Source organism: Corvus cornix, chromosome 2 (genome assembly GCF_000738735.6).
Source record: "Corvus cornix cornix isolate S_Up_H32 chromosome 2, ASM73873v5, whole genome shotgun sequence".
Taxonomy (NCBI): Eukaryota; Metazoa; Chordata; class Aves; order Passeriformes; family Corvidae; genus Corvus; species Corvus cornix.
This window is the reverse complement of record NC_046333.1, coordinates 7,389,094-7,416,639: the sequence shown is the minus strand read 5'-3', so window position 1 is coordinate 7,416,639 and position 27,546 is coordinate 7,389,094. Positions and strand designations below refer to the sequence as shown.

General features: G+C 41.1%; 1 protein-coding gene across 5 annotated transcripts in view; it reads right to left on the bottom strand.

The window, feature by feature from the left end:
• Positions 1–27,546, bottom strand: part of DPP6 (dipeptidyl peptidase like 6) — a 540,400-nt gene that overhangs the window by 20,742 nt on the left and 492,112 nt on the right. For all 5 annotated transcript variants that reach the window (XM_039549156.1, XM_039549157.1, XM_039549155.1 and 2 more), the window contains exons 11-16: positions 27,005–27,128; positions 26,126–26,164; positions 19,265–19,372; positions 18,609–18,700; positions 16,876–16,923; positions 14,882–15,000 (exon numbers count right to left, since the gene is read on the bottom strand). In XM_039549156.1, coding sequence (XP_039405090.1) covers positions 14,882–15,000; positions 16,876–16,923; positions 18,609–18,700; positions 19,265–19,372; positions 26,126–26,164; positions 27,005–27,128 — 530 coding nt within the window. The remainder of the gene's footprint in view (positions 1–14,881; positions 15,001–16,875; positions 16,924–18,608; positions 18,701–19,264; positions 19,373–26,125; positions 26,165–27,004; positions 27,129–27,546) is intronic.

The window sequence follows — 27,546 nt, the reverse complement described above, 5'->3', positions numbered from 1 at the left end:
AATCGTGTGTTACAAAAGTATTGACAAACTCCCTCTAAATGTAATTGGGTTTGCTGATGTAATTCCTACTGGTGTCTTGTTCTTCTGGTAGGAGCTGCCTTCCAATGTGAAGCTGTACAGGCTGTCACTCCAATTTGCACCTTTTTGGAGTTGTTCCAACAATCTGTTTTCTACTAAGCATGAGTATTTCCATCATAGTCACAGCAGTCATGTGTCCTCAAAAGCTCTCATCCAGTCAGATAAACTAGATTATTTTAGTTCCCTTTTGTAGGACAAAGTTTCTTTTCATCTTATTCTTTGATGCAAGAGTGTTTTACATTCAGTTCCTTGTTCCTGAACAGAAAAGACCAGAACTCTACCCCTGCTGTTGAGGATGTCCTAATTGGTTCTTATACTGAAACTGCTACTTGCCCAGTTCCATGGAAAATTCCGTGCCTGATCCATCCTAAGAGAGCATTCACCTACTCCATGACCACAGCAGGTAGGCAGTTTGCTAATCCAGTGGTCAGCATTGTGTGCCCAGGCACACATCTGCTCTGCTGAGGCGTTTGTAACTTTTGAGCTTCAAACACACAAGACAAATTCTTGCCCTGAGTTGCCATGTGCTTAATTTTGCTCTTTGTATTATTAATTTCTCCCACTCCAGCCCTGCAAGACATCCGGATTCTCTAGTATTTATCTCTGCCTTCTGATGATGCTTATCAGCTTTGTGTCTTAACAAATTCCACCAGCTTCATCCAGCCTTGGGCTCCCAGGCTGCCAAGGAACAATCTGAGTCGGGTCATTCCCCAGGCCAGCTCCTAATGAACCCTGCGGCTGATCTCCAATTAGCCTTTTATTCCTCTTCATCATAATCTACTTCCTGTTCGTTTTGCTGGTACTTAACCTTCGCTCACAATTCTTTCACTAATCTCCCTCTTCTCCTTCTTAATTAATATCGGCCAATGAGGTGTCACATTGAGTGGGCTGAGCATTTCCTCCCTTTCATGAGGCTTTGGCTAAGGTTCTGAAGAGCCATAATGCAATAATGCATGTGGATGGATCCAAAAATGAACGTGGAAAACATACAAACTCCAGGGCATGGAGCAGGTATATAACCACTGTAGTGATAAGATTGGCTGTGAAAAGGAGGAAGATTAGAAGAATTTGCTTGCAGTGTTCATGAATCTGGTAATGCACCCCTGGAGTTGCAAGTACCAGAGGCAGGAGGGAACAACTTCAGTTCACATGGGGGTAACTGACTTCCCAAAAGCCCAGGGCATTTTTTTCTAGTATGCTGGTCCAATCTATGGAATCTGAACAGAAATCCCCATACTCAACTCCCTCTTTTTTCCAGGTTCTGTTTTATTTGAATACCTCAATTTAACCTCTTTCAATCCAATTTTCATCCAGTATTTCTGCAAACTTTGAAAAGAGATGAAACCAAAAGTTAACATTTGTCCCTATTTTTAAAGTATAAGTTTCTTATTGGATTAGTACATGCTAACCCTAAAAGAAATACCATATGTGGGGGACTATGTCTGGCGTTTTCTGTATTCCCTGACTACTCCGGAAAGTCACTGGATAGCTCAGCATGTCCAAGGAGGTTGTGCACTCTCCATTCTTGGAGGCTTTGAAGGCAAGACTAGACAGAGTCCTGAGCAGCCAGGTCTGATATCCTCTCTGACCCTGCTGGGAGCAGGCGGTTTCACTAGAGACCTCCTAAGGCTCCTCTCAACCTGAATTCTCCTATGATTTTGTAATTTCACATTAAAAAAGTCACAATAGGGTGGTGAGTTACTGGAAGTAGTTTCCCAGAGAAGTTGTGGTTGTCCCATCCTTGGAAGTGTTCAAGGCCAGGCTGGATGGGGCTTTGAGCACCCTGGTCTAGTGGAAGGTGTTCCTGCCTATGGCAGGGTGTGGAACAAGATGAGCTTCAAGGTCCCCTCCAAAGCAAACCATTCCATGATTCTGTAATATTCAAGGAAAAAGGATAATTCCTTATAATTGCAGCATAAAAGAAAATGCTCTCTCTCAGTGCCATTTACACCTCATTAACAGACTGAATAAAACCTCATTGCATATTTTATGTTTATTCCAGTAAAAACCTGGTAGAAATTGATTTAGGTAATCTTAATTTATTCTTTTCCATAAGTAAAATTCTCTTGCAACAAAATAATTATTTCCTAGCTAATTAAGTAATAACTGGTGCTGGATATTAACTTAAAAACCACCACCAACATCCATAAATAACATTGTTTCCCATTGTCTGGTTATTAAGCTGTTTTCCTCTCATGAGTTCTCAGGTTTTAATATACCCTTAATGTACTGACTGCATTAATAATGGGCTTAACAAGTACCATGCAAACAGAAAACAAAAGCCACCAATAAACCTTACAGCTGGCCCAGCTGGCAAACAAGGTGAAAGAAGCAGTTTTCCTCAGAGGAAGCTTTAAATCTTGTGAGATGGTAACATCTGTACTACCCTCTGCAGAATAATGAGTTCATCCAAGGTTGCTCATATAGCTGGAAATAATGCACATGCACCCTGGTCTCGACACGCAGGAGGCTTCTGCCTGATTTGTGAAGCTTCATTATTTGAAGCATCAGAGGAAGCCTGTTGTCATGGTCATTTGTCTCCTGTGAGTGGAGCTCAGATAAAATTTTGTGTGTACAGAATGACCAAGTGACAGGAACCCTGGATGGAAGCAGATGATAGATCACCTTCCTCTGGACAATGCCAGGCAGCTCATATTTACAAGCAAGAATCAAAATGAAAGCAAGATCAGAACATGTAAAAGCAAGGAACACAGAGGGCTTTGCAGAATGGGGCCATTTCAAAGAGGAGAGGAATTTTGGCTTTAATTCCACAATATTTTTTCGTGCACTGAAAATTACAGACATTTTCTATTAATTTTATTGTTAAATATTCATGCATACTAGTTTGGGGTGGTTTTCCACCTATTTTTATGTCACTGAGTACTTATGGGGAGTTTACAACACACTAAAGATGTATAAGAATAGAATGAAATACTTTATAACAATTTAAGCAGACCACTTTAAGCAGTGGTCTGCTTAAAGGAAGAAAAAATGTACTGGAATATCCACAGAAGTCACCATTTTAATTAATCTCAAACTATAGCCATAACTGTGTTGTTAACAGGAGATAGAAGTTCTCATCCAGCTCCCAAACCAAGAATACCATCCTCTCTTTTCCTGCAGAAAAAGCTCTGGTGGTACCTTCTGCTTGCGCAAAAGAGGGTTTTCATGCCAGCCTGCTGTTTTGCAGTTGTACAGCATGTGAGGGAGTGAGAATGAGCATCCCCCACCCTGCCTTCACCCACGGGATTTGTGACCCATGAACCGCGCACAAAGGACTTGGGAAGCGAGAGCCAACCTCGGCTGTTAAGTAAGAAAAGGAGTCAAGTGAATGCAAATGTGAATTATATAGTAATTATAATATAAATAGGGCCCAGAGATTAAGTCTGTGCATGCTTTCAAACAGCAGAAACTAATTTAGGCTTCATAAGCCTCAGGAAAAGTTCCAAAAGGTCACAGTTTGCCTGGAAGCGCTAATTACAGCCTCCCGCTACCGGGTACACAAGAACCTGAGGTTGTGGTAATCATCCTTGCATGGGAAACCACTCTGGTCACAACAGATAACACTCACCAGTGACCTGAGATGTGAGCAAGCCCCGGGAATGCCTGCCAGGCCCCAGCACGCTGCTGTGCCCGTTTAGCATCCAGCTGGGTGGGAACCTGCAGGCACACGGCTGGGGCACACCCGGCTCCTGGATGCCCTGAGCGCATCACAGGACATTCAGCTGTGCTTGAGCATTATCTCCATGTTTCTGATGGATCTTGGGGTTTGTTAGACAGGTATTTTGGCCAGGATAACAGTCCTGGGTGGTAACACAAGAGTAAAACCTCTTGGGGGGTGCCTGCCCTGCTCTACCTGGACAGACACCCCCGTGTTCAGACCCCCAGAGCACACACTGTCAAATATTGGCTTCCTGCCCCTTGCTGTAGACCCAGAACCAAGCCAAGGACAGCTCAGATAGTTCAGAAAACCTGAGCCCCCAAGACCTGCACACCAAGAACCAAGTAGCAAAAATCTATATTGGAGTATATTATAGCACTTGGTGGGATTTAAAATAACATTAAAACTGGGTGAACTGATGAAAACTGTATTTTATTTTTGAATTATATAGAATATGGATACCAGTCGACTCTGGAGTGCAGCAGTAATAGGCTGCAGTCATTAGGTGGCCCATAAAAAACTTCTAAATGATTCTTAGGGTGGTCCTGTGCAGGGACATTGGTTGACTTCAATGGTCCTTGTGGATGCCCTCTAACTAAGGGTATTCTATGTTTCCATAATGATGAAATTCTCACTCAGTTTCCCCAGGACACTGCATTTAGTATTGTCCATTCCCATCCCTACCTCAGCCAATTGGTCCCATCCCATCATATCCCACACTCCCTTGCAAGATCAGAAATGTTTGTGAAATCATCCAGTAAAGCAGCAGAACAGCTTCTAGAACTGATCCCAGCAGAAAAAAAAAAAAAAAAATCTATTTAATTTTCATTTAGTTCAGTTCCTGGGCCCAGCTAAGAATGAACCTGTTTGTGGCACAGGCAGCAGATTGGTGAAAAAGCCCCTGAGGTGGACAGAGGGTGGATCTGCACTGACTTTGTCTTCCAGTCCTTGTGGACAGGCAGTGCTGTGTTCCTCTGAGATGTACTGATGAAAAATACAATGAGGAGCTTTATAGGGGATTATTGCATTTCACAGTAAGGCGAGGTGGGGCACAGGGAGGCACAACCTGTCGGGGACAGGAGGTAGAAACAACCTTTCCCTTCATTTCCTCCTCCCAGCCACCACCTGAGAATTATTGCTTATGGTGTCAGCAGTAAAAAAGTATTTTAAGTTGGCTCTCAGCCTTGCCTGAGGTCTTCAGAGCTACTGACGTGGCTACATGGAGCTGCAGCCTCCAGCTGGTCAGCATTTCACATTTGTTTAAACCGAGGTGTGCCTATTGCACTTTTATATCCATAGGCTCTTGATTTGGTTAATAAAACTCATTTTCAGTGCTAATAGTTATTTCAGCATCCAGTTAAGTCTCTTTAGACCTCAACAACTTAATTTATCATTATATTTGCCAAAGGTCATCTGAACTGCCAAGCTCTGGCCCTCTTAGCAGGACCAGCTGCACTTAGAAAGCATTTGCATGAATTCCAGTAGGAAGTGAGACTCTCTAAGATGCTTTGCCTTTACCAGGATGGGCAGTTTTATGACATTATTAGTTGACACTAAACCCATATGCTTCAGAAACCTTGCCAGGTAGCAGGCTTTCTACCTGAGTAAATTTAAGTAGGGATTAAATGTAGGTATTTCCTCCTGGTGCATTTAGTATTGTTTTCAGACCCTGGACTGAGATATTTGTACCCATAACCACAAGCTTTCCCTGGATATCTGCCAGAGATGCTCCAAGTCACAATGAAGTGGTTACTTCGGGATGTTAAATAGGAGCTTCAGCTTCTTCATCTCTCAAAAGCAAGAAAAAGAGTTTCTATTATTTTAACTTGGGTGTTAAGGGTAGAAAACACTCCTAATGAAACATCGTCCCAGTAGCATTTGACAAGCAAACTTTTTACTCTGTTCAAATCCTTCCTAGAAGCTCTGTACTTCCATATCACCCACGAGAAGCAAACAGCACACACATACATGTCTGAGGACTCTCCAAGCAAAAAAAAGCCACAGGAAGATATTTCCCCTTGCAGCTGCACTGGGTCTCCCAGACCCTGACACACTTCACAGCTGTGAAAACACAATGCATAATGACGTGCTTTAAGCCAAAATGAGTTATTATATTTTTCATAACTGCTTTAGTGCTGCTATAACTCAGAATCCAGACCCTTGTTCAAGAGATCCCTGCCTGTCTCTGAAGGCACTGAGCAATGCTGTGGGGGCACAGGAGGCTGGAGCCCCATCCTGCAACACACTGAGGGCTTCTTTGCTGCTGTGGGTGCCTCCAGCTGTGGCTGGAGGGAGTTAGGAGCATCCAGCACCTGGGAGGACTGGCCCTGCACTTCTTAAGGCCCGTGGTGTAATTACAGGCTCGTTATTGGATTGCTGTTGAGACGAGGCGTCGCGTGGAGCCGCGCGCTACCAGCAAACGTCTGCGGCCATGCCTCGTTAACTCCTCACTCTGGTACCATTTAATCACTTTACATGCTGGTTTTGTCACAGGAGTGCTCTCCTGCATACTAATGGCTGGGTTTCTGTGCTAGGAAGGTTTCTTTGCACTGAATAGACTGAAGATTCACCGAAGCTTTCAAAACCACTCTGGAAATTGATCCGTCTAGGAGCCTCTGTGCCCCTTATTGTCACTGCACACCTGAGCATTGCAGTCGGTAATGGACTTTATTTTCACAACACCTCTCTAGGAAGCTGGAGCTCCAAGACTGACTTGAGCTTCCTAAAGGAGCTCGTGACAGCAGAAAAAAACCAAACCCGTGAGTCCTGACCAACATTTGGCAGCTGGTTAGGACTTCTCAGATCACTGTTACCAAATGTGTCTTGGAATTTTCCATGTCTGGATGTGGGGGAACAAATTAAAACAATTATTGTAAAAAAAACCTGTTTGTAAGTGTACGTATCATAGGTGTCCACATCCAACTCAGGATTTAGAAAATCCTTATACAAAAACCATGATTATTTTGTAATGGGAAGGAGAAAAAAGAAAGCAACCCACCTGCTTTTTGCAGATGTATCTGCTTAAATATGGAGCTGTTTTATAGTTCATAAATAGCCCAATATATTCAGGGAAGAGCTAAGCTGTATACTTCTGTTATGGCTTGCACTGATGTTTACCTGAGCATAACAACTGCTAATTACAATCTGGTTCCAGCAATGTTATTGAGGACACTGTGACACACAACATTTCTACGTGATATTTAAGGCAATATATGGGCAATGTAGAGAGGTTTAAAACACTGCCTTATAAATTTGTGCTTTGTGAATCATTGATTTACATCTGCTTGTCCATAGTTAGTAAAAATATTCTCATCTCCAGATTTTCCATTGCTTTCCTGGGATGGTAGGCCTGGCCCAAATGGCACAGGTTAAAAGGTCTGATTAAATGAAGGAACTGAGGAAGATGTAGAAAGAGGTTCATTATTCTCCTGCCTGAAGGCATGAGCCAACCTCTCATTGCAGGAGCTGGGCAGACACGTCCCTGATGGGTACATTATTGCAAAAATCCTGAAGAGGGTTAATTATCCACCATCCACGATGGAGACAGGCTGCAGAAGGAGACACATTTCTGGTCTGTTCCAGGAGTCAGTGCTGCTTTTCCTTGGAGTACTGTCTTGAAATATGAGGAAGGAAATGGGGGTCATGATACTTGACTCCAGACGTGTCCATAGGCAAACCACTTATTCTCACTGTACCTCTGCTCCCCACTTGGTAAAAGCATGAAAATGATCATCTGGAGAAAGGTTGCAAAAGAATTTTCATACCTTTCCATAATTCAAATTAAAAACTTAGTGCAGTATTTATTTTGCCAACAATAAAACTTCTACTCCCTCTTCCTTTATCCTGATAAATATCAGTATAGGATTTTCCCGAGATATTAAATAGTATTAAGCTCTTTCTGTTCAAGGAGTCATAAATGTAAAAATTGGTGCCAAAAATATCTCTGTGACATGGCCCCCTCATTTTGATGGAGAAACTGAAGAAAAATGTGATTTGATTCATTCACAGTGAAAGACAAATGTCATGATCTTCTGTCCTGAGGCAGAAAGGATTCAGACTTTTATTCACAAAGTAAGTCTCTATCAGTACAGCCCCTGTTTTTTTGATGAATGTTACAGACAAAATTTTCACAGGAGTGATCTTTTAAGTGATTTTCAGGGAAAAAGTTCCCCAAAGCCACTTACAAAAAGTGCAGATGAAGCAGACTGAACCCATAAGTAGATGGGCAAAACAAAAGAAAATGTTACTTTGTAAGGATATTCATCAACAAATCCATGTGATTTATTGGTTTTAATTTAGCTTTTCTATGGCACGCGTTCAAGCCTTTCCAAATCAGTTGGTAATCCCATGAGAGAATAAAACACTAGGAGATTTTCCAAAATATATATCTCCTCAAAAAAGGTCAATGTCTTTATGCAGAAATGACATTAAGTATAGCCACAATACTAGAAACAATGCTCAGAATTTTATGTTTAAGAAAAAATGAAAAATCCTGGGGTTTAAATCTTGAGCTGAGCTATGCCAATGGTGCTGGTGCTGGATGCTGGTGCTTCAAAGGTTTTTCCCACCCACCCAGCTGCTGTCTGAGCTTATCTCATGCTGTTCATGGGATATGCAGCACATGAGGCAGCATTAATGACCCAGTTTTCCCACTTTTCTGACCACCTCCAGCCTCCATTAAATGTTCCCTTGCCCAGGAGGGCTGGATTGTGATTTTTAGTAAAATTCCCTTCCCATTCAAAGAAAGCAGGAGAAATGCTAGTGAGCAATCACTGACTGGATTTAGAGAGATGGCACTGGCCAAGGACACGAGCGTGGGTTTGGATCCTGGTCCCTAGAAGGAGAAATGCTTCTCCTAAAGCAGCCCTCATCACAAAACAATGATTTCACTCAACGCCTTTTGTGACCTAGACTCACCCACACTAAAAATTTCTCTGTCTATGGTAAACTCCAGAACTACAAAACATTTCAGACTTCTGTCATCTGTGGGCAAGAGCTTGTGTTGTGTCTACATCAGTGGGCAGAACAACCTGGATACCCAAAAAGATGCCAAACTGTGGGTTTAGACCTCTCCACTGTGGAAGGCTGAACCTTGTTAAACCATGCTCCAGGCTCTATGGTGTTAAAATGTGTTTAAAAGCAAAGTCAGGACAACCTGCCACAAAGCAGAGCCAGATCACTTGATGAAACTTGGTAGTGAAAATCTTTACTGACTCCAGCAAAATTCTGGAAAATAAAACAAATGTGGAATAACAAAATCACTTTTTAAGGCTCAGCACAAACCTATTAAGTGAAAGCAGCAAGTGATGCTCTTAAGGGTTCCCATCTCCAGATGGTGCTTCCAAGTTCCACCAAGTGAGAGGAAAGAAGATAATTAAATTCTCAAGACACAATTTAAGGAGCTGGGAACTTTACAGCTACAGGCTGCCTCTGTAGAGGAAAAACTTGCAGCACTTGTCTTTAAAAGTCATAAAAGCACAGACAGAATGAATGAATGTCCAATGGCATGAGGAACTTGACTCAGATCATCGCTAATTTGGCTGTGCTTCTCCTTCATTAGTATCAATCACTCTCAAAGGAGATCCTTAAATTGTGAAGTTTTCCTAATCAGTGCTTTTGTACCACATTTTATCTGTGAATGGGATTGAAACACGATTTTTTTCTGGCAGGATGTAATAGCAATAAATCCTATTTTTAAAGATCTCCCAGGCCTATTGGCACCTCTCAGTGCCTCAGGGCCAGGAGTGCAGTTGCAGAGTTGTTGCCATTGCTGGCTCAGAGGACACGTGGGGAAAAGCAGATATACTTTTGTATTGGTTCTTTAGGTATTTTATCAAACACAGCTCAGTTACAAGATAAAATTTTGCTCTACAGCTGCAGAGTTGCCTGCTAGGAAAGACAGAAATGACTTCATATCTGTTACCTGTCATTAATGATCTACAGCATCTAGGCCAAGCTATTGAGAACTGCCAGAGAGGACGGCCAAATCAGGTGACAATATTTTAACATTTTTCTTACATGAGTCTGTTTTCTTTTCTCCAAAGAGAGAGACAGCTTTAAAGTCATTTGGCCTGCACAAGACTGACAATAAAGGCTGCCAGTCAGCCACAGACACAGCTTCCAGCAGAGATAATCTTCAAAGAGACAGGATAAACAATAGTGGTTTTATGGCATTTTGAAACAAAGCAATCTTACTGTTTCTGGAAGAGGAGGAAGGGCTATAGAAGAAGATAGTTTCCTGTTCAGTTGCACTGTTGTCCCTCCTCAAAGTGAAAGCTGTTTCTTCCCTAACTGAATGAATAATAACACACAGTGTAGTGGCCAAGGCACTTCTCCATCACCAGCAACCATGCCAGGCATGAGACAAATCTTCCCTTAGCCCTTGTTACAGTCCTCTCCCCTCCAGTTTTCTTTGTGACATCCCTAAAAATTATTAATCCCTTCCTGATAAAGCATGATTATGGAGAACTTTAATTATCAGGCTGGTGGGCATCCCATGAACAACACTGCCCTCCCCCCATCGTTTTCATTGTGTATTAAATGTCATTAATTGCAGAGATGTATGCACAGGCCAGAGGTCTTCCTCTCTATTCCTCTTGCCTCAGAGCCAGAAGGCATTAACCCTTTGTGGGGAACCTCACACTTCCCCAGGGACATTGAGCTGGCCAGGATCAGATTTTTGGCTGAGGTCAGTTGATGGAGAAGGAGCAACTTATGTAAAGGATGCACAACACCACTGTCTGCAACATCAGGGACTTGAACTCCAGGTTCCAGGAAACCTCTGCCAGTTCTGTGAGTCCGACTGGAACTCTCTGTGATTTCAGTGATTTTTTTTTATGAGAGTGAAGACACTGCAGCCAAAGCACCTGAGTGTCAGAGTACCAATTATCCTGCAACAGAAAGGGCTGCTTCCCTTGCTTTCCCCGTGAACAACCTCATTAGGAATTGACTTTTAATGCTGGTGGGTTACACTGGGGGCAGAGGGAAGGAGTCTCTGAAGACAAAGTGTATCTATGTACAGTGGAAATATTAAAACACTGCACAGTTGACTACAGTGGTAATAATTGGTAAGGCTTCATCCTTCAGAGGAGAATGAACTATCACCTAAAAATGTGATAGCTTAGTGCTTTATTGGCTCGGGTCATTCAGGCTTGCACCCTACGTGTCTGAGTCCCACTAAAGAAACAGGAATAAATTTCTTCCCACAGCCAAAATTTGCAATTTCCTATCCTTTTCTCAATGCAACTGAAATTTACATCCCATTTCAGATGAGAAAAATCCATCCTCAATTAAATTTTTGTATGAAATAGCAAACCACTTCCATCCAGATTTTATTTCTGTTTATCTTAGAGGGAACCAGTCAAGGTGCCTGTGCTGGTTTATGAGAGGAGGCAGAAGTGTAAACCCATATTTTATGGTGAAAATGGCAGTAGGAGTGACCTTGGTCAAGCAGATACTGCTTTTTCAACCGTGTCTAGAGGAGATAATCCAACAGCAGTCTGCAAAGCATCATGTTTCCTTAGCTCCTGCTACAGTAATTCGATTATGAGCACACAAAATTAGATGAAAAATAAGGTAACTAGCCTTCTGGGACTGACTGATTGCAATAAATGTTGCCTCCTGACAGTAAGCATTACACTGTCCTCTTTCAAGAGAGGTTACCTTTTTTTACAGCATGCTGCTCTCATTTCAGCCTGTGCCAAGTGGCAAAGCTGTTAAATGTATTCTGCAGATCAGAAAAAAATCTTTTAAGGCAATTATATCTTGCCTTTAAAGCACCAAAAGAGTGAGTAGAAAACTTCGAGCTCTTGACCTTTGGGATCAAATGAGCAATGCCAGACCTTTCTTGGTTTTTTGGGGTTCTTTTACAATAGATATTTTCCCTCTCCCTTGCCCTTCATTTAAGTATCACAGAGTATTTTATAAGCACTGATTGATTGATCAAATCCTACAAACCTTGCCATCCACTGTAGAGAAGTTCAGCTGAGCCACAGACATGTCTGTGGCTCTAAACTCAATGAAATTTAGAACAGAAGGTCATAAAGGAAAGGACAGAGTGAAACTGAGGTATGGTGGAGGTTATTCTCTGTCAGTACAGAAATTGTTTTCAAGCCATAAATATTTGCCCATGCATTTGTTCTGTGGACAGCTGAGAAAATACAATTTTTTAAGGTACCACAGGCTTGATTGGAGAAAAATCATTTAATTTAGCCACCTTCAAAGATACATATGAGGCTGACATGGGGTACACCAGTGATCACTATGAGCACACATTTTCATGTCACAGTCACTGAGTACACAGCAGGACCTGAGATCTGGGTGCTTTTATACATATTGATGCATTTTATACATATTATGGAGGTTTATGCATTTTATACATATTTATATACAAATTTATGCATGTTAGACATATTATGGAGAAGAAAGCACCAAGCAGCCACAGGTACTGTCTGACACTGTCTGGTCTTGAACATCAGCTCCAGCTGTGGGGTTTTTTTGGGAAGCAGAGATGGGCACTCCTGGCAGAAGCCCTTGGGGAGCAGACATTTTAAGGCAAACTCTTGTTCACCCTGGTGGGCTTGCTCTGTCTGGTTGATCAGGATAAGCAGGCTCCCTTTGTATATCCTCATCAAGGAGTTTTTCCGTTTATGGGTTATATGTACACGTGAATAAATAAGATTTCCTGTTAATCAAAACGATACTAGAGCATGAGTGCTTGTGAGCAATAAGCCAACACCCTGAGGAACTGCGGCATGGCCAAGCTCTGGCTCAGCAGTCTGAGGAGCTGTGGAACAGGAATTCTCCTGTTAGTGGATCCAGGTGATTCTCCATGAAACCACAACACCTATGTATATGACCAAAGCCTGACAGCATGATATTTTTATCCAGAAGTCTGCACTTCATCCAGAACAGAGGTTTACACTGACCTGTCTCACGTCAGCTGCAACAGGAACCAAAGGGAGCTGTCCCAGCTGCAAGTGCACCCATAGCGCACATCTGAAGTTAGATGGACCCAACATGAAAAGTGCCCAAAAAAAATGTGGTTCCTGTAAACTGCTTGAAAGCAAATAGGTTGAAAGACCTCTCACTTTCAGTCATGTAAATAAGGAATAACTCCACCAAATGCAATGGACTGATATTTTTATAAGCTCACTGAAAATGGAAATTCTACCAAGATTTCTGTATTTTCTCATGTATACATTTTTTTTTTTGGAGGTATCTAAATGGAGACACTGAGATGAGCTCCACAGATGAAGCTGTGCTGTATTTGTGCTACAGTGAGGTTTCAGTTTGAGGATTTAGTCCGGAATAATGAAAATTCAGACAAAGATATATTCAGCAGATGTAAACACATCTAACCCTAATGACCCTATAATTGAGTTATTGTGTACAGCAGCTGAGAATCAGGCCCATGGTTCATTATGCAAAATCATCATCTTGTGTACTGGATTAATGTGCACACTAATAAAACTCATTAACCTCTTCAGGTATTGCTGCAGGTTTTTGTGGATGAGATCTAATGTAATCAAAAACTTATCACCTCATAACTGTTGATAAGGCCCTTTATAAACCTGAATCTTGTTATTCACAAACGATTCTCATTATGGTTAAACAATTATCTTGGTGCAAAGGAAATGGACACTGTCTGGTGGCTTCTGACAGCTGTTCTTGAAAATAAGAAGAAAAATGAGTAAGGTTTATCTTTTAAAGAGAGGAACTTTGTAAATGTAATATTTACTACAGAACTGAATGTTTATTAACAAAGGACACTTCTCTGTGTATAATTGCCATAGCTATAAATTCATATTTACAGGTAAGACCATTAAGTTAATTAGTCAATTGAGTTAATTAATGCAATACCCTGTTAATGCTATTTTTCTGTACTGTGTTTGCCAGATATTTTTTTAATACCTTTAAATGCCTCCAACATGCAGCCTATCATTCCCTTCCAGGGGAAAAACATGTTTTTACAGCTGTCCTAGTCCAGCTGTTTTACTTTATAGTATGGTAACCATTCTATTTCCCCACTTTGTCTTGATTATTTCCCATTTTACCATCTCAAATATTCCTTCTTTACCCTTGGTGTTCACCACAAACAATTACTGGCAGCAATGGGTATTTGCCAGTCAGAGAAGGGGCAGCCCCTGCATCACCACAGAGACCCCTGATGTCCCCCAGCCGTGGGCACCAATATCCCAGGTTGCTCAGAGCCCCATCCAACCTGGCCTGGAACACTTCCAGGGATGGGGAACCCATAACTTTTCTGGAAAACCTGTTCCAGGGCCTCATTGCCCTCACAGTAAAGAATTCCTTGCAAATATCCCATCAAAACCTACTCACTTCTCTCTTGAGCTGTTGAAAATAAGGAATTTCCTGTTTGCAGATTTCAAGCCTTGTTTCAGAGGACATGCAGCCATTTGAGCAGCTTCAATCCTAGGAGCAGATGACTGGTGTGCATGCACTGTGTGTGCAATTTTGGATAATTAAGCAGAATTAAATTACATAGGATTAAGTTTTGTGAAGATCTGCACTTAGTCTTAACAAAGCCGGAAAAAACTTCATTGACTCTTCTGCAATGTCCTCTATCCTTGGCCTCTTGGATACTCTCAGGCATTTTCAAAACAGGAAATTCCTGTTGGACCTGCAGATTATGCCAAGTTAAAGTAAATCTATGATGAATGAGTGGGGAAGCACCAGATATTCTGTACTCACATTGTCCATTAGGCACATTTCTGTAAACTGCCTTTTCTTGGCCAATTGTCTTCTTGTTGTAACTTACTTTAAATCCCTCTGTTCACAGTACTGGTTGATGTATGTGGAACTCAGTCCCTGTCACCCACAGTAAACCCCACCTTACTGGCTTCTCTCTCATAAATTTTCTGATGTTTTATATTCTCCAGGTTTTGCTGTTACTTTCCCTTAAGGATACTTGTGGCTGGAGGAATCTACCTCTACCTTCTATGCACGTATGCACAGGAAAAGGTTGTAAATATTTGCTTTCTAGCTACAAGTAAAAACACAAAAGAAAAGAAAAATGTCAAGAGTAAAGCTTTGAAAGCATCTCTTTGTCTAAAGATATCAGTGCTGGCTCTAAATCCTGACCCTGAGGCACAGCAAGTACAATAACAGAACCCAACGTACCTTCACATGTCAGGAGGAAGTATTCCAGATTGTGGCTGAAGGATGCACTGAAATAAGTACAGTTTTCAATCAGATCACAGGACAGGCACCTCCTGTTGAAGTTCCCATTTGTGCTTGCACTGAAAAAGTTAATACAATTCCATGAAGGTCACTGAGCAAACGTTATTTGAAAGCAAGATTACTTGAACCTTACTTTAGAACAAGAATATAAATCTAATGTGTCCAACATTAGTAAGAGACAAAGTATTTCCATTTGGTTGAGTTTAAATAGCAGTAATGGATTTTTTTTTCCCCTCCTGCTTGAATAGAGAATATATAAATGGATACTGATGTCATTTTGCAAGGTCAGGTGGTTATGAAGGAAGGTATAGTTTTTGAAAGAAAATGATGGTTGCAATTCCACAAGAGGAAGTCATAATTTGGTGGACGAAATGAGCAATATTTCTACACTTATTTATATTATAACAGACAACAAAGAGCTGGAATTGCTTTCTCTAACTTTTTTACTGGTTGCATCACTGGTCTGATTTTCTAGCTGCTGCCTCAGAGGCCAAAGGCTTTTTTACAGGTTTAAATAGCTGCTCTTATAACCTCCAAGTAGAAAGGAAAGACTGAATTTAGGGATCTCTTGTTGAAGAAGGTAATGTGGCCTGCCCATTCGCTCACAAGTGCTGCTAGGAGTCCACTGAATTTTTAAGAATGAATTACAGATTATTAGCAAATGTTAATAGGTAACATTTTGTACCACTATAGCATTTTGAAACTTCAGGAATATTAACCAGTATGACTGTAAAGCAGGTGAGTGTTTTTTGCTAACATTTCAAGAGATGAGGCTAAACAACCTTTTTAGGATCACACAGACTGAAATAAGCAGATCATGGGTTCTTGTTTAGGCTCAGATTTTATCTCTAACTTCAATCCCAATTAAATATACTAAATCAAACACAAAAAAACAGATCTTCATCTGCTCTTTCTCAGTTATCTGTGTGGGGAGATGAGGCTGATGAGGCACCAGGGTGAGATGGATGCCAAGACAAGGAAGGGTGGGGAGCACTTTGACTCATTCCAGCAGCTCTTGAACAGCTGTGCCTGGACTCAGTTTTTAAAGCAAGGTTTTCTTCTCATTTCAATAGAAATGAAGAGTTAATGTAATTTTTTAAATTTTCTTCAAGGAAATAAACACTCCCAAAAAACTGTGGAGTGCAGTGAACAAGCATATAGGTCTTGGAAGGAAAAAATTATTTAACCAAAGGTAATTTAGTTTGCTCTAGTTTCCTTCCCACTGAGGAAAAAAAAAGGTATGATGTCGTGGGAGAGAAGGAAAATGTACTGACTGTCCCTTATCCGCTTAAGCCGTCACCAGCTCTGCCCCTCATCACTGATGTTGTGATGGCAGCAGGGTGACTGGGAACAAAAATAGGGCAAATGGAACAATGATTCCAAAGTATTTATTTAAAAGTTTGTGTTTCCTCCCCTTTATAATCTGCTTCCACTCTATTTCACAATAGCAACACTAGCAATAGCTTGCTGTAAAGCCAGCCTTTTGCTCTTCATACCTTTAGGGAGGATACCAAACTCTTCTGGAACTGCAGAAAAAGGTTTCTAAACATAAAATATTGTTAATGCTTTTCAGTTTCATGAAGAGGTGAGCTACTATCAAATTTCTCAAAACCTCTATTGGAAAGTATAAAAACAGTTTATACCATTAGTTTATGTATTTCTGAATTCTTTCAAATACTAAGAAGTTCTGTTGGAAAGTTTTGTGACAGTCATTCTTGAGACCAATTTAAAATTTGCATTAATATGAGAAAATTTCTTAATGTAGAACATTTCAAAGTGTCTAGCATTTTGTTCACTGTGGTTACACTGTTCTGTCTTTTCCAGTGACACATTGAAAGATCTTGCAATGCCATTAAAGACAAAAACTTAAGAAATGATTCATGTAAAATTGAAGAGATGGGAAATTCTGTATATGAAGTTAGTAAAGCAAATACCTGTATAAATGTCTCCTTCTTGGCGAATCTTCTGTGCTGTGGAAATAACTGGAGGGGAAAAACAAAAGTGAATTGCACCATTAGAAGGGTGCTTAGAAGTATTTCATGCAACAACACCTTTACTCATATTGCCATTTTCATGGTCTTGTAAAAGCAAGGTTTAAACTGAATTAGAAAAAGATACAGAGGGACACATTGCTGAGAGGCTCAAGAAAGTCCACTGCTGACTGCACTGCAGTTAAAACAAGCATGGAAAACTTTGGGTCCTACACTGGTCAAATCAGTGGATCAAAAAGGATCAAGTGATTAAGTGGAAGACATCCACCTTTTTACTTCAAGTTTTATGGCTCAGAATTTCTTTTAAAGACTTTTCTTCTTCCTCTAGAGGAAGCTTTTACTTCTCTAGCCGCATTTTATTCTATGCCCAGATAGACAGCTAACCAGGGTTTGGTGGGAAGGCAGAGCATGAAGCTGAAGAACACTTTGTTGTCCTTGTTTTGTCCTGAGACTGTGGTGAGTGCTTTATCCTTTCTGGATAAACAACACAAGCTCTGTTGTGCAGTGGCAGCTTCTGGAGGTAAAGGAGAGATGCTGCAGGAGGTGGCTGACCTCAGTCCAGCCTCTGGGGTCTGAATTAATCCTCCAGATGCATTTCATGTAGATAATGATAAAGCACAGGAGCAAATATAGCATCCATGGGGTGAACAATGTCAGGAAGGATATTCATCCCTGCTGATCTGCTTCCAACAAGCTGCACTTGCCCAGGCACACATCTTGATTGCACAAATTGTGTGTGGTATTTTCTGCTTGACTGGCCAGTTAAAATGCCAGTAAGACTTTGGTGCTAGTTTGCTGCTTAGACCACCTCTGGAAGTGCTCAATGCCAGGTCTGACAGGCAACCTGGTGTCCCTGCCCATGGCAGGGAGCTGGAACTGGAAGATCTTTCCCTTCCAGCCCAAGCCATTCTGTGATTCTGTGTTTCTATGATTTTATATTGCTCTGAAGTTATTGGTGATTGAGAGCATTCAAAATCTTGAAGAAGAACTGTGCTCTTAATGATCACTCAAAGTTTATTGTATTCCAGAAACTATTTACTCAACTGTTCAGTGACCTTAAGTAACTGAGAGGTGAGAACCTCATATCCACCTAAAATTTTGTCTGGAAAGAAATCTGTTATTTGATTTCAGAAAGCTAAATATTTTCTTACATAATTTCTTGAAGTGTATTTGAAAAAATGAATGTTTACAGAAGTTATTTTACTTCTGTAGCATAAAGAGCAAGTGTGAAGGAGGGTGGGTTTGTTTTTCTTTTTTTAAATTTTTTTTCTAATTCTAACGAAATACTCTTTTTTTCCCATTGCATTGGTATTTTTGCAGGTCAACAAAGGAATCTTTCCAAAACTGACTAGGTGGTTGATGAAAACAGGCTTCTTTCCTACAGAGGCTAACATTAGAAGTTGCAGCAGGAGAAATTACTCCTCTGCACAAATTTATTTAATAGTCACAGAAAGAGAGGTTTGAACTGTACAGATTAATCAAAATAACACAAGATACATGTAATGGTGTGAGAGGTTAAGCCAAAACAGAGACAGCTTCTCCTGCTTTCTTATCCCCACCTCCTTATGCTCACAGGTTTCAGTGTATACACAACACCTTTGTAACTGAGAGCCCTGTTTAGCCCTCAGAGCCCAGGGCTAAACAAAGTCTGATCTGTCAGGCCAAAATTTACTTACATTTTCTGCCTCTTTTCATCATATGCCAGTATCTTTGTCACATCCCAATCTCCAGATGTAATAGCCTGTAAGTCGTCATTGCTACTGTTGGGCTGCCAGAAAGAAAAGAGAAGTAGATTTCTTTATTGTTAAAACTTATGAAAAAGGGAGTTCTTCTGGCTCCATTGCCCATGAAAAATACACCATACATCTGCAATTTCCACCACTACATTTGCTATTTCTGTGAATCTGCAGGCATAGAAAAAACAGAATCACAATCATCTTAACCATGACTCCACTGAAGACAATGAGGTGAATTCAGCACAGAGCAACTTCAAACCCTTTCCTCTAATCCAGTGTGCCCACACGCTTCTATTTAGTCCTTTATGGCAGGGTGGCGATTTGCTTATCTACAACTAAGGTGGCATTACAAAACTAAACCAAAACAATAATAATGCTTGGAAAGAGACAGTTGATTGACCTTTTTCTTCTAAGTATTTCATTTGGAAATTCACGTTATCTTACGCCCAATAAAGCATCATTGGAGGTTTTATCTTATGCACAAGACCTTTCTACATCTGCACCTCCCCATCTCGCTGCTGCAAGCACAGACACCACTTTTATTGCTGTCTGCCTCAGGTGAGACCCAGAGCAGCACAGCAGCAGCAGTGAGTCACCTGTGATGATGACATGGCAATGTGGTAGAAGTGCCCACGTCCTCCCTGGGGAATGGCCCGGACGAAGAAAAACTTCCGACCGTCCTTGGAAAAAACGGGCTCTTCATTCTGTATAAGCAGCAAAATTAGGTGTATTAGTGTTAATTGTTAATTGGTTGTACTTAGAATTAGCTCAGCACTCCAAAACCCTGTGAAATTAATTCACAGCAAAACAGAAAGTGCTCTTTGACAACAAGCTGAGGCAAACAAAGAGCCTGCTGAAAATTGGAGAAAGTTTTGAGGATTATTGCTTCTTGCTCTTGGGAAAGCAGACACCTTTCAGCTGTTGGAAGACAGGCAGCAAGGCGAGTTCCTCAGCTACAAAGTCAATTCCCATTTGCAACGCCAAAAGTACACATATACAGCTGACTGCTTGGGGGACTTGGAATACAGCCTTTAGTACCCGTGTGACAAACCCTGTTTACCCTGCTGGAAGAACCTCTCTGCTCCTGTCCTGGAGGAAACACAACTGAACAGCATCTAACTGCTGTCTTTTCCTACTGTCTTACAAATGCTTATCCCACTGAATTATTTATGAAGGAGAGGATCTCCTGCAGAACTCTCTTTGGCACAGAGCTCCCAGGTGAATGTGGTGATTGGCTTTTATTGGGTGACTAGAACTTTCACCCAGAGATAGAAGAGACTCAGCAGAAGGAAAATCAAACACCACATGTGGCAAGCAAGCACCTCCTGGAAGGGAGTCTTATTTTTGTGAACAAGAACCCTGAGGCACATGAGAAGTCTCTGCTGCATGAGATGGTTGAACAGCAGATTACCAGGGAGGGCAAAGGATGGTCCATACGGTGGGACAAAGGAGCACTGTACCAAGAGAACTGGCTACATGAAGCTAACTCTAAATCTCGACTAGTTGGGAGTAAATAAAAAGCTGAACCTCTGTTAAAGCTCTTCTGTGATATCAGGATTTTCTGTGGCTGGATGAGCCCTGCCTTTCTTGGCTGGGCTTTGTGGACCCTTCTTCCTCCAGGGCAATCAACAAGGATACTGTTGCCAGCCTCTTCTGGGTCCTCTGCAGTTCAGTGCTAATCAAATATCTTGATTTTCTGCTTGGCACATGCCAAGATACCACACTGAACCAGCAGGAACCTGGCCACACAGGGAGACTTACGGCACAGCAAAGGAATAAACATTTTTACCTCCCATAAGCTAACCCATTATTCCTATTCTATGTTTCTTTGCTCTTTTGTTCTTTACTGATTAATTCTTTTCCACTATTTATCAGATTTGTCAGGGATCTATTAGGTGTTCAAACTGTTCTTTTTCTCTTTTATTTTCCCCTGCTTAGGTTTTCAGTATATTTTAAAATGTGCCCATTTGCAGCTTGTTGCAAATCTATGAAGTAATGGTTTCGTTTGTTTCTGACATTGTTCTGGAACCTGAAACATGAAACTCTATATTATTTCCAAATGTCTTTCATGACAGGAGAAACCTCATTGAATAATGACTGTGATAACTCAGGCAAACCTTCTGCTCGACAGGTTTTCCTTTCCTGAGGTAGGTAGCAATGAGTTCACCCCCCATTTCTGTATCTGTGCCTCCTGCATTATATATTCCAGCAATATGTCTCTGCCAGCGTGAGCAGGCATTGTGCAGATGAGTTTGAGATTCATTCAGAGCTACAGGGGAAAGAAGTTCATGGCACAGGTGTGAGGTTCTAGCACTGGGCTGATGTTACAAGGCACCCTGTTTGCATGTTCCTGTTGCTGGAAAGACAACACATGAATGCAGTCAGAACTTTGTGACAGAGATGACTGATCCCAGGTGGTAAATGAGGAGACAGACTGAAATTCTCATGGAACAGGATTTTGTAATTTAGGGAGCTACCTAATTAAAATATTGTGCATGTGATATGAGCTGTCTGAGCCTTTGGTTGACCATTATTGACTGAATGCCACAACACTAGAACAGAACAGCCCTCCTTGAAAATAATACATCAGTTTAGTTCTAGTAAAAGAAAATACTTTTACTATGCAGTAGGCATGGAATGTGTGGAAGTTTTTTTGCCACAGGAGGTTTATGGCCACAGCTGGTATCAGTAGGTGCAAAAAGGGATTGAACAAACTCATGTTTCATTAATACATAATTAAAGGATAAGGATATGGATATAGTCTCAAATGTCTGTAGTCTTTTTGTTGTAGATGACGGTGAAATATGAGAAAATCATGTCACCAAATACTTCAGTTTTATTGGAAAAGAGAAGGTAATGGGAGGCTGCTGGAGGGCTCTGAACCTCCTGGAGGGTTCAGTGCTGGAGCTCAGAGTTGCACAACTCAAGTCAATGTATCTGCAAATGGTCAGGAGAAGAAAACAAGGAGTGCCTAGTGCCTCTGTGGCTTATCCCAAGTTTGGCAGAATTGGGATGGGTGAGGGGACAGTGCTAAATGCAGTTGGAGCTTCTGTAGGTCTTAGAGAAAGGCTCAAAGTCCTGGAGTAAAGAAGAACAATTAAAAAATTAAAAAAAAAAAAAGAAGAGTGAATTCAATTGTGTTTGAGCATCACTGGATCTGCAGCCAGCTGAGGAAGACTCCTCGGGTAAAACAAGGGGAAGATAAGGTGCATACAGGATGGTGGGGAGTGCACAAGTGTCTCCAACCTCGAGGATTTGCATGATGAAATATTCACTGGGACAAAAGTTTGAAAGAGAAATTATCTGATTTATGGTTGAGTTGGAATGTATGAAAGATTCATGGACACAGAAGTACAGCTCCACCAAAACCACGCACGCATTATCATGGGTCAAAAAATCATCATGTTTCAGCACCACACACTGCAGCTACAAACTGGTTTGTCTGTGCTCAACACAATCCCAGCCTCCTGTTCTTCTACAGTGCCTCACATGCTCTTGGCTGGACTCCACACTTTCCTCACAGAAATCAGTGGCAAAGCAGATTCTTTGCATATTGGTTTTCTTACTGACTGAGAGTTATACTTCCATAAGAATTATTATTTTCTGGTTCATCCTCGTGTTTTAAGAAGGAAACAAATTAATCTGAATAACTGAATCCTTTCCAATTGATTCTCTGATGCATTTTCCCTTCCTCAGCATTCTCCTGCCCTCTCTGTCTGATCCACCTTTGCCCAGATCCCAGCATTAATGATTTTGCTGTGTGGGCATTTATTCTTTCAGTGAAATGTCCCAGCACTTTTAGTGTCACAGTCCCATAGCTCTGATAAGCAGATAGGTGTGACATGAGTCCTTTTAACCCCTTGCATATTGGCAAACACTTTGTGTAAATCCAACAAAGAAAACACCCAGTGTGCACCGACTCTAATGGGACAATGCAGTCCCCTCCTCTTTAGGGCTCCTCTTTCCATCTCCTGACACACTCAGCCCCTGGGGCAGTGCTGAGCTTCATCCTCCATCCCTGTCCCCATGCTCAGATGAGGCCATCTCTGGCCACACCAATGGCCATCTCTGAAGCCAGGGCAGCTGCACCAAAATCAGTGTCAGCAGCTGGAGAGGATCCCATGTGTCTGGGTGCTCATCCCCTCCACTGGAGGAAATGGGGACTCTCCATTTAAGCATCAAAAAGGTTGTTTGTAGCCAGAAGCTGCTTTTTTATCTCTGGCAGAGGAATTTGGGTATTGGAGTTATGGGACTCTGGGTCCTCCTTCTGCTGCATCCTTTGTCTTTAGGCCAAAATTAGGTCAGTTATGGGCTAAGTACATGGCAAAAAAGTTTTACAGAGTGAAAAAAGTGGGTCCTGTTTGTAAGTTCCTCTGGAATCTGGTTTTATTTTAAAAATCTCTTTTCATGCCTCCTATTAACTACATGTAAGATTCATTTCTGGGTTATGCAGGATCAAAGCAAGGGAGTAGTAAAAAAAATGGTGCGAGGTTTTCAACATCTCAGCCTTTTAAGAGAGCAAGTCTTCAGTTTCAGACTGAGGTCATCTGAAACACAGGGGAAATAGGGACTGGAAAGAAAAATGCAACCCAAAGAAACTGTTATCAGGGGAGGGCAGCCAGCCCACACGGGCAGTTTTGGAGGTTAGAGGTCTCTAAATAATTTTATGGTAATCTCCTGGTCCTGTCAACGTCAATGTGAAAGACTGCAGCCTTTGGTGGAGTTGCAATTGCACCCTGGTTTATAATTAAATTTTTTTCAGGCCACATGCACAATTAAATAAATAAACCAATTAAAATGCCAGTAAAGTTTATCTTCAGAAGGTGCTCAGATATTGTCTGATTTCTCCCTTGCTGACTCATTGCCTGTATATGACCATCCCCAGTACTATTGGAAAATGGCTTCCTCACAAAAATTGAAACAAAATTGCTTACAGCTATAATTAGTGTTTCAAACAATTTGTGTATTTAAGCAAAAGTATGAGTGAAGTTGAGTCTGGCTCTTGGGCTCAGAAGTGCACAAGCAAGTATATAAATAAAAGAAGTATAAACTTCCAGAGTCCCTGGGCAGTTTTAGTGAACATGTGCCACCTCATCTGACAAAGAGTGACAGATACTTTCTAGCAAAACCTGTGTAAATACTGTGTATTTCTCATTATACTTTAAGTAGTTTATCCTATTTTTTAGCTGCACAGGGAGTGGTTGCCTTATTTCTCTTTGCCTGTGTTGGAGAGAGGCTCTCTAAAGATTTTGGACTTGCATAAAATGTATTCACTAACTGAAGCCCAGAAGGAAACATGAGATTGTTTACTATGACCTTCTGTAGACAGACTGCTAAATGCCACGGAGTCATCAAACTACTACAACAACAAAATTCAAATTCATGCCTTGTATGCTTTATCTCAGAACTCCCAGGATTTCAGAAAGCTGAAAAAAGTCAACCCTGTCATCCTTGGAGACTTCCTCACGTCCCTGCTGAGGATCTTCTCCTCGTCTCCTTCCCCCAGTCAACTGTGAAGTTTGTCCCTAATTCCAGGATGCACTTAAATTCCTGGGAAAAAGGCAAAACCTATGTGTGCTTTTCAAACCATGCACACGGAGAATTTTGAAGGAGTATTTTAAAGAATGAGGCAAGCAGCTGGATTCCTTGGTCCTAATGATTTAAAATTGGGACACTTGTCAAAGAAGGTCTTTGTGGTGGGCTGAACCCTGCCCAGGGTCCCTTGGCTGTGTGACCCCACTGCCACCACCCTGGCTGCCTCCAGAGGGGACAGAGCACCTGGCTCATTTGCAAATACTTATATTAAAATGTCTCAACCAAGGAGTCATCATCCTGAGCTGAGCCACACTCCTGAGCTCCTTCAGCAGCTGCCTGGTGTGCAATTCATCTCCTTCTTGAAGAGGTTAGTATACCCAAACTAGCGTTTAACGTTTTCAAATCATCCTCATAGTCAGACACACATGCCATGAAAATACCTTTCCAGTTATCTAGATTAATGTGTCATAGAATAAAAGGCAAATATAGAAAATACAATTATCCCAGTAATCATATTCAGTCAAAACTAGAATTTTAAGTAATTTTGTTGTCAGAAATAGAGGCAAAAGAGCTATATAATTCTTCAGACTTGTGCAAAAGCTTTTGAAGGGTGCTATCAAATGTCTCCAAAGTCCATAGAAAATGTTATTTTAGTTTAGCACTGAGATGTCTGACTCATTTGGCTGTAATGAACATCCTTCTCTAACATCAAACTAAGTATGTGCTCTCAAACTAAGTATATGCTTTTTGGAGATGTAGTAAAACAAAATGTATTTCCCTAGAGCAGGCCCATTAGGGACTGACAGACCATTTACTTCAGATATTGAGGATAAAGAACCATCTTTTAATGCCTGTCCACGTGGTAGGTGACTAAATAACCAGAGCAGTGTAAAAACACAAGTTCCACTGTACTGCATTAATATTATAAAACACAACTTCTACTATACTGCAGTACATAGCAACTAAAGGATTACTACTGTCCTCAAACTTATAAAATAAATAAATCCTGGGGGGTTTTTTTGTTGTTTTTTTAAAATATACAATATCCAGGCAATTTAATTTTCCCTTGATTTGGCTTGTCTTTAAAGCTTTTGTTTCCTACTCAAGCCAATATGGTCCTTATGAATGTAAAGACTATTTCAGCATCATTTTTACTCGATATCAGCAAAAGATTATTTGAAATGCTTGGAGCACAAAATCTATTTCCCCATATACAATCGATTTTCATCTGCATCACATGTAGCCCATTGCTGCAGGACAGCCACTGGAACACAGGAGAGCATTGTTCTTGCTGTGAACGGATGTAGTGTCATTTCTACAGGTTCTTGGCTCCTCTGAACAAGCTGTGGCAAAAATTTGAAATGCTTTAATCCTGGACTTGGAAAAACATACAATACAAGATATTATGGGACATGCTGCTCCCTGTCTGGCATTCACACAAGGCTAGAGAAACAGTTCAGTGTTGTGGCTGAATTGAGATCACAGCTTCTCTCTCAAGAACAACTTAATGTAATCTGAGGTCACAAACTGACTCCTGGGCAAGTGTTACATATGATATTTAACTGTCTATCTGCATGATTTTGTCCCTGGATGGACACAGATCCTCTTAATAAAATGACCAGAAAACAACCACCACAGTGTTTAAATCATCATCAGCATGAGGGTAGGGTATGAAGGATTGCCTCTGAGGCTGATGAGTCCTCTACAGATACTGCCAGTGAGTGGTCTTCTACCAACATCAGCCTTTCATCTCTTTTAAATACAAGTAAATTCCAGGCTAAGAACAGTGGGACCTACCAGTGTAGATGCCATCTTCCAAGTATCTCTCTCAGGGCCAGAAATCAGTTTTTCTCTTTGGGGAAAAACTCAATGAAACAATAATCCTACCAAAACCTTGACCTCAAGGAGAAGATCACTCATACCTGTCTGTGCAGCCAGGCATCGCTCTCATCTTCATGTTTCTGAAACACAAAAAGATCATTAATACCATACTTGTCACATATTATATTTTGCCTATCGATGCAGGAAGCTGTCAGATTGTAGTTGAAAGGTTGTTCAGAAATACAAAGAAACTGTTCAAATATTTGTTTCTGGAGTGGAATGAAGTGGCTGCTTTCCTTGACTTTCCTCCCTGATGGATAAGCATTCACTAGATCAAGAAAGCATTTTACTCATACAGACAAACACATAAATCCACAAGATACATTATTCCCCAAAGAAATAAAGCTTCTTAAGAAATAAATAAAGGTTGAAATGAAAATTATTAAGAAAAAAATTCTCACCATGCTCTATGCACAGAATTGCATCATTTTTTTCAAGGGATGGATGTATAAGAACAATTTTATACAGTGGAAACATATGCCAGTTTAAATGATGGAATGTGCTAATCCAGATTTTATATCAATACACCATTTGTATTAGTGCATTTATAGAAGGGATTAATTAACTACAATTAAGGCATGTGTAGATAAGCATGAGCTGGTTTTAATGCCATTAAATACATATAACACAGCTAGAATGTTGCAAAGATATTTAGGTTGCAAACTGTTGAGGTGTGTGAGCTTGTGTGAGGATACAGGTATTTCAAGACAGGTAATCACTCTCCCTCACACACACACAGAATGTTTTTGGATTTCTAGGTGTTGAAAAAGAATTAAAAATTGTGAACACTGTTTATATTCTGTCTGCCTAAATTAATGTGTGCCAGCTGACTTTTCATCATGTAAAGTAACTTAAATACTTTCTCCTTGCATGGGTTATGAACACTGATGGCAAGTGACTGCTGTGCTAATCTCTCCTACCTTGGTGCAAACCCCTGTGGTGGCGTCGCAGAGCGTCAGGATGGACACGTTCTGGGCCCTGTTCAGCCAGTTCACTGCCACCTTGGTGCTGGTGGCCCATTTCACCATGGTGATGTAGTAGTCCCTGCAAACACAGACATGCACAAACCAAATCACAATGCTGCCATCCTAATGAACTGCCACATGGCAGAGCAGTCGGGGGCTGATGCAGGCAAACAGTTCAGGAGAGACTGATGGTTTTAAAGAACATCGTGTCCTGATGTCTCTAGGCTGCTTTATGTATGGATTTCAACCCCTAAAAATGACATTTTTAGGGCTGTGCAGGTGTTTTATCTGCTACTTCTGGAAGTTATTTTCAAAGAAGAGACGAATACAGAGATAAAGAGTCTTTCAAGCTATTCTGTCTTCCGAGAAGGATTGAACTGCCCGGAGCTACAAACTTATGCACAGGTGGAAAAGAAATTGCAACCTATTTTCATTCTGAGCACACTAACCTGAGCTGACTCAGACCCATCACTATCAATGGTTGGGTTCTTTATGCT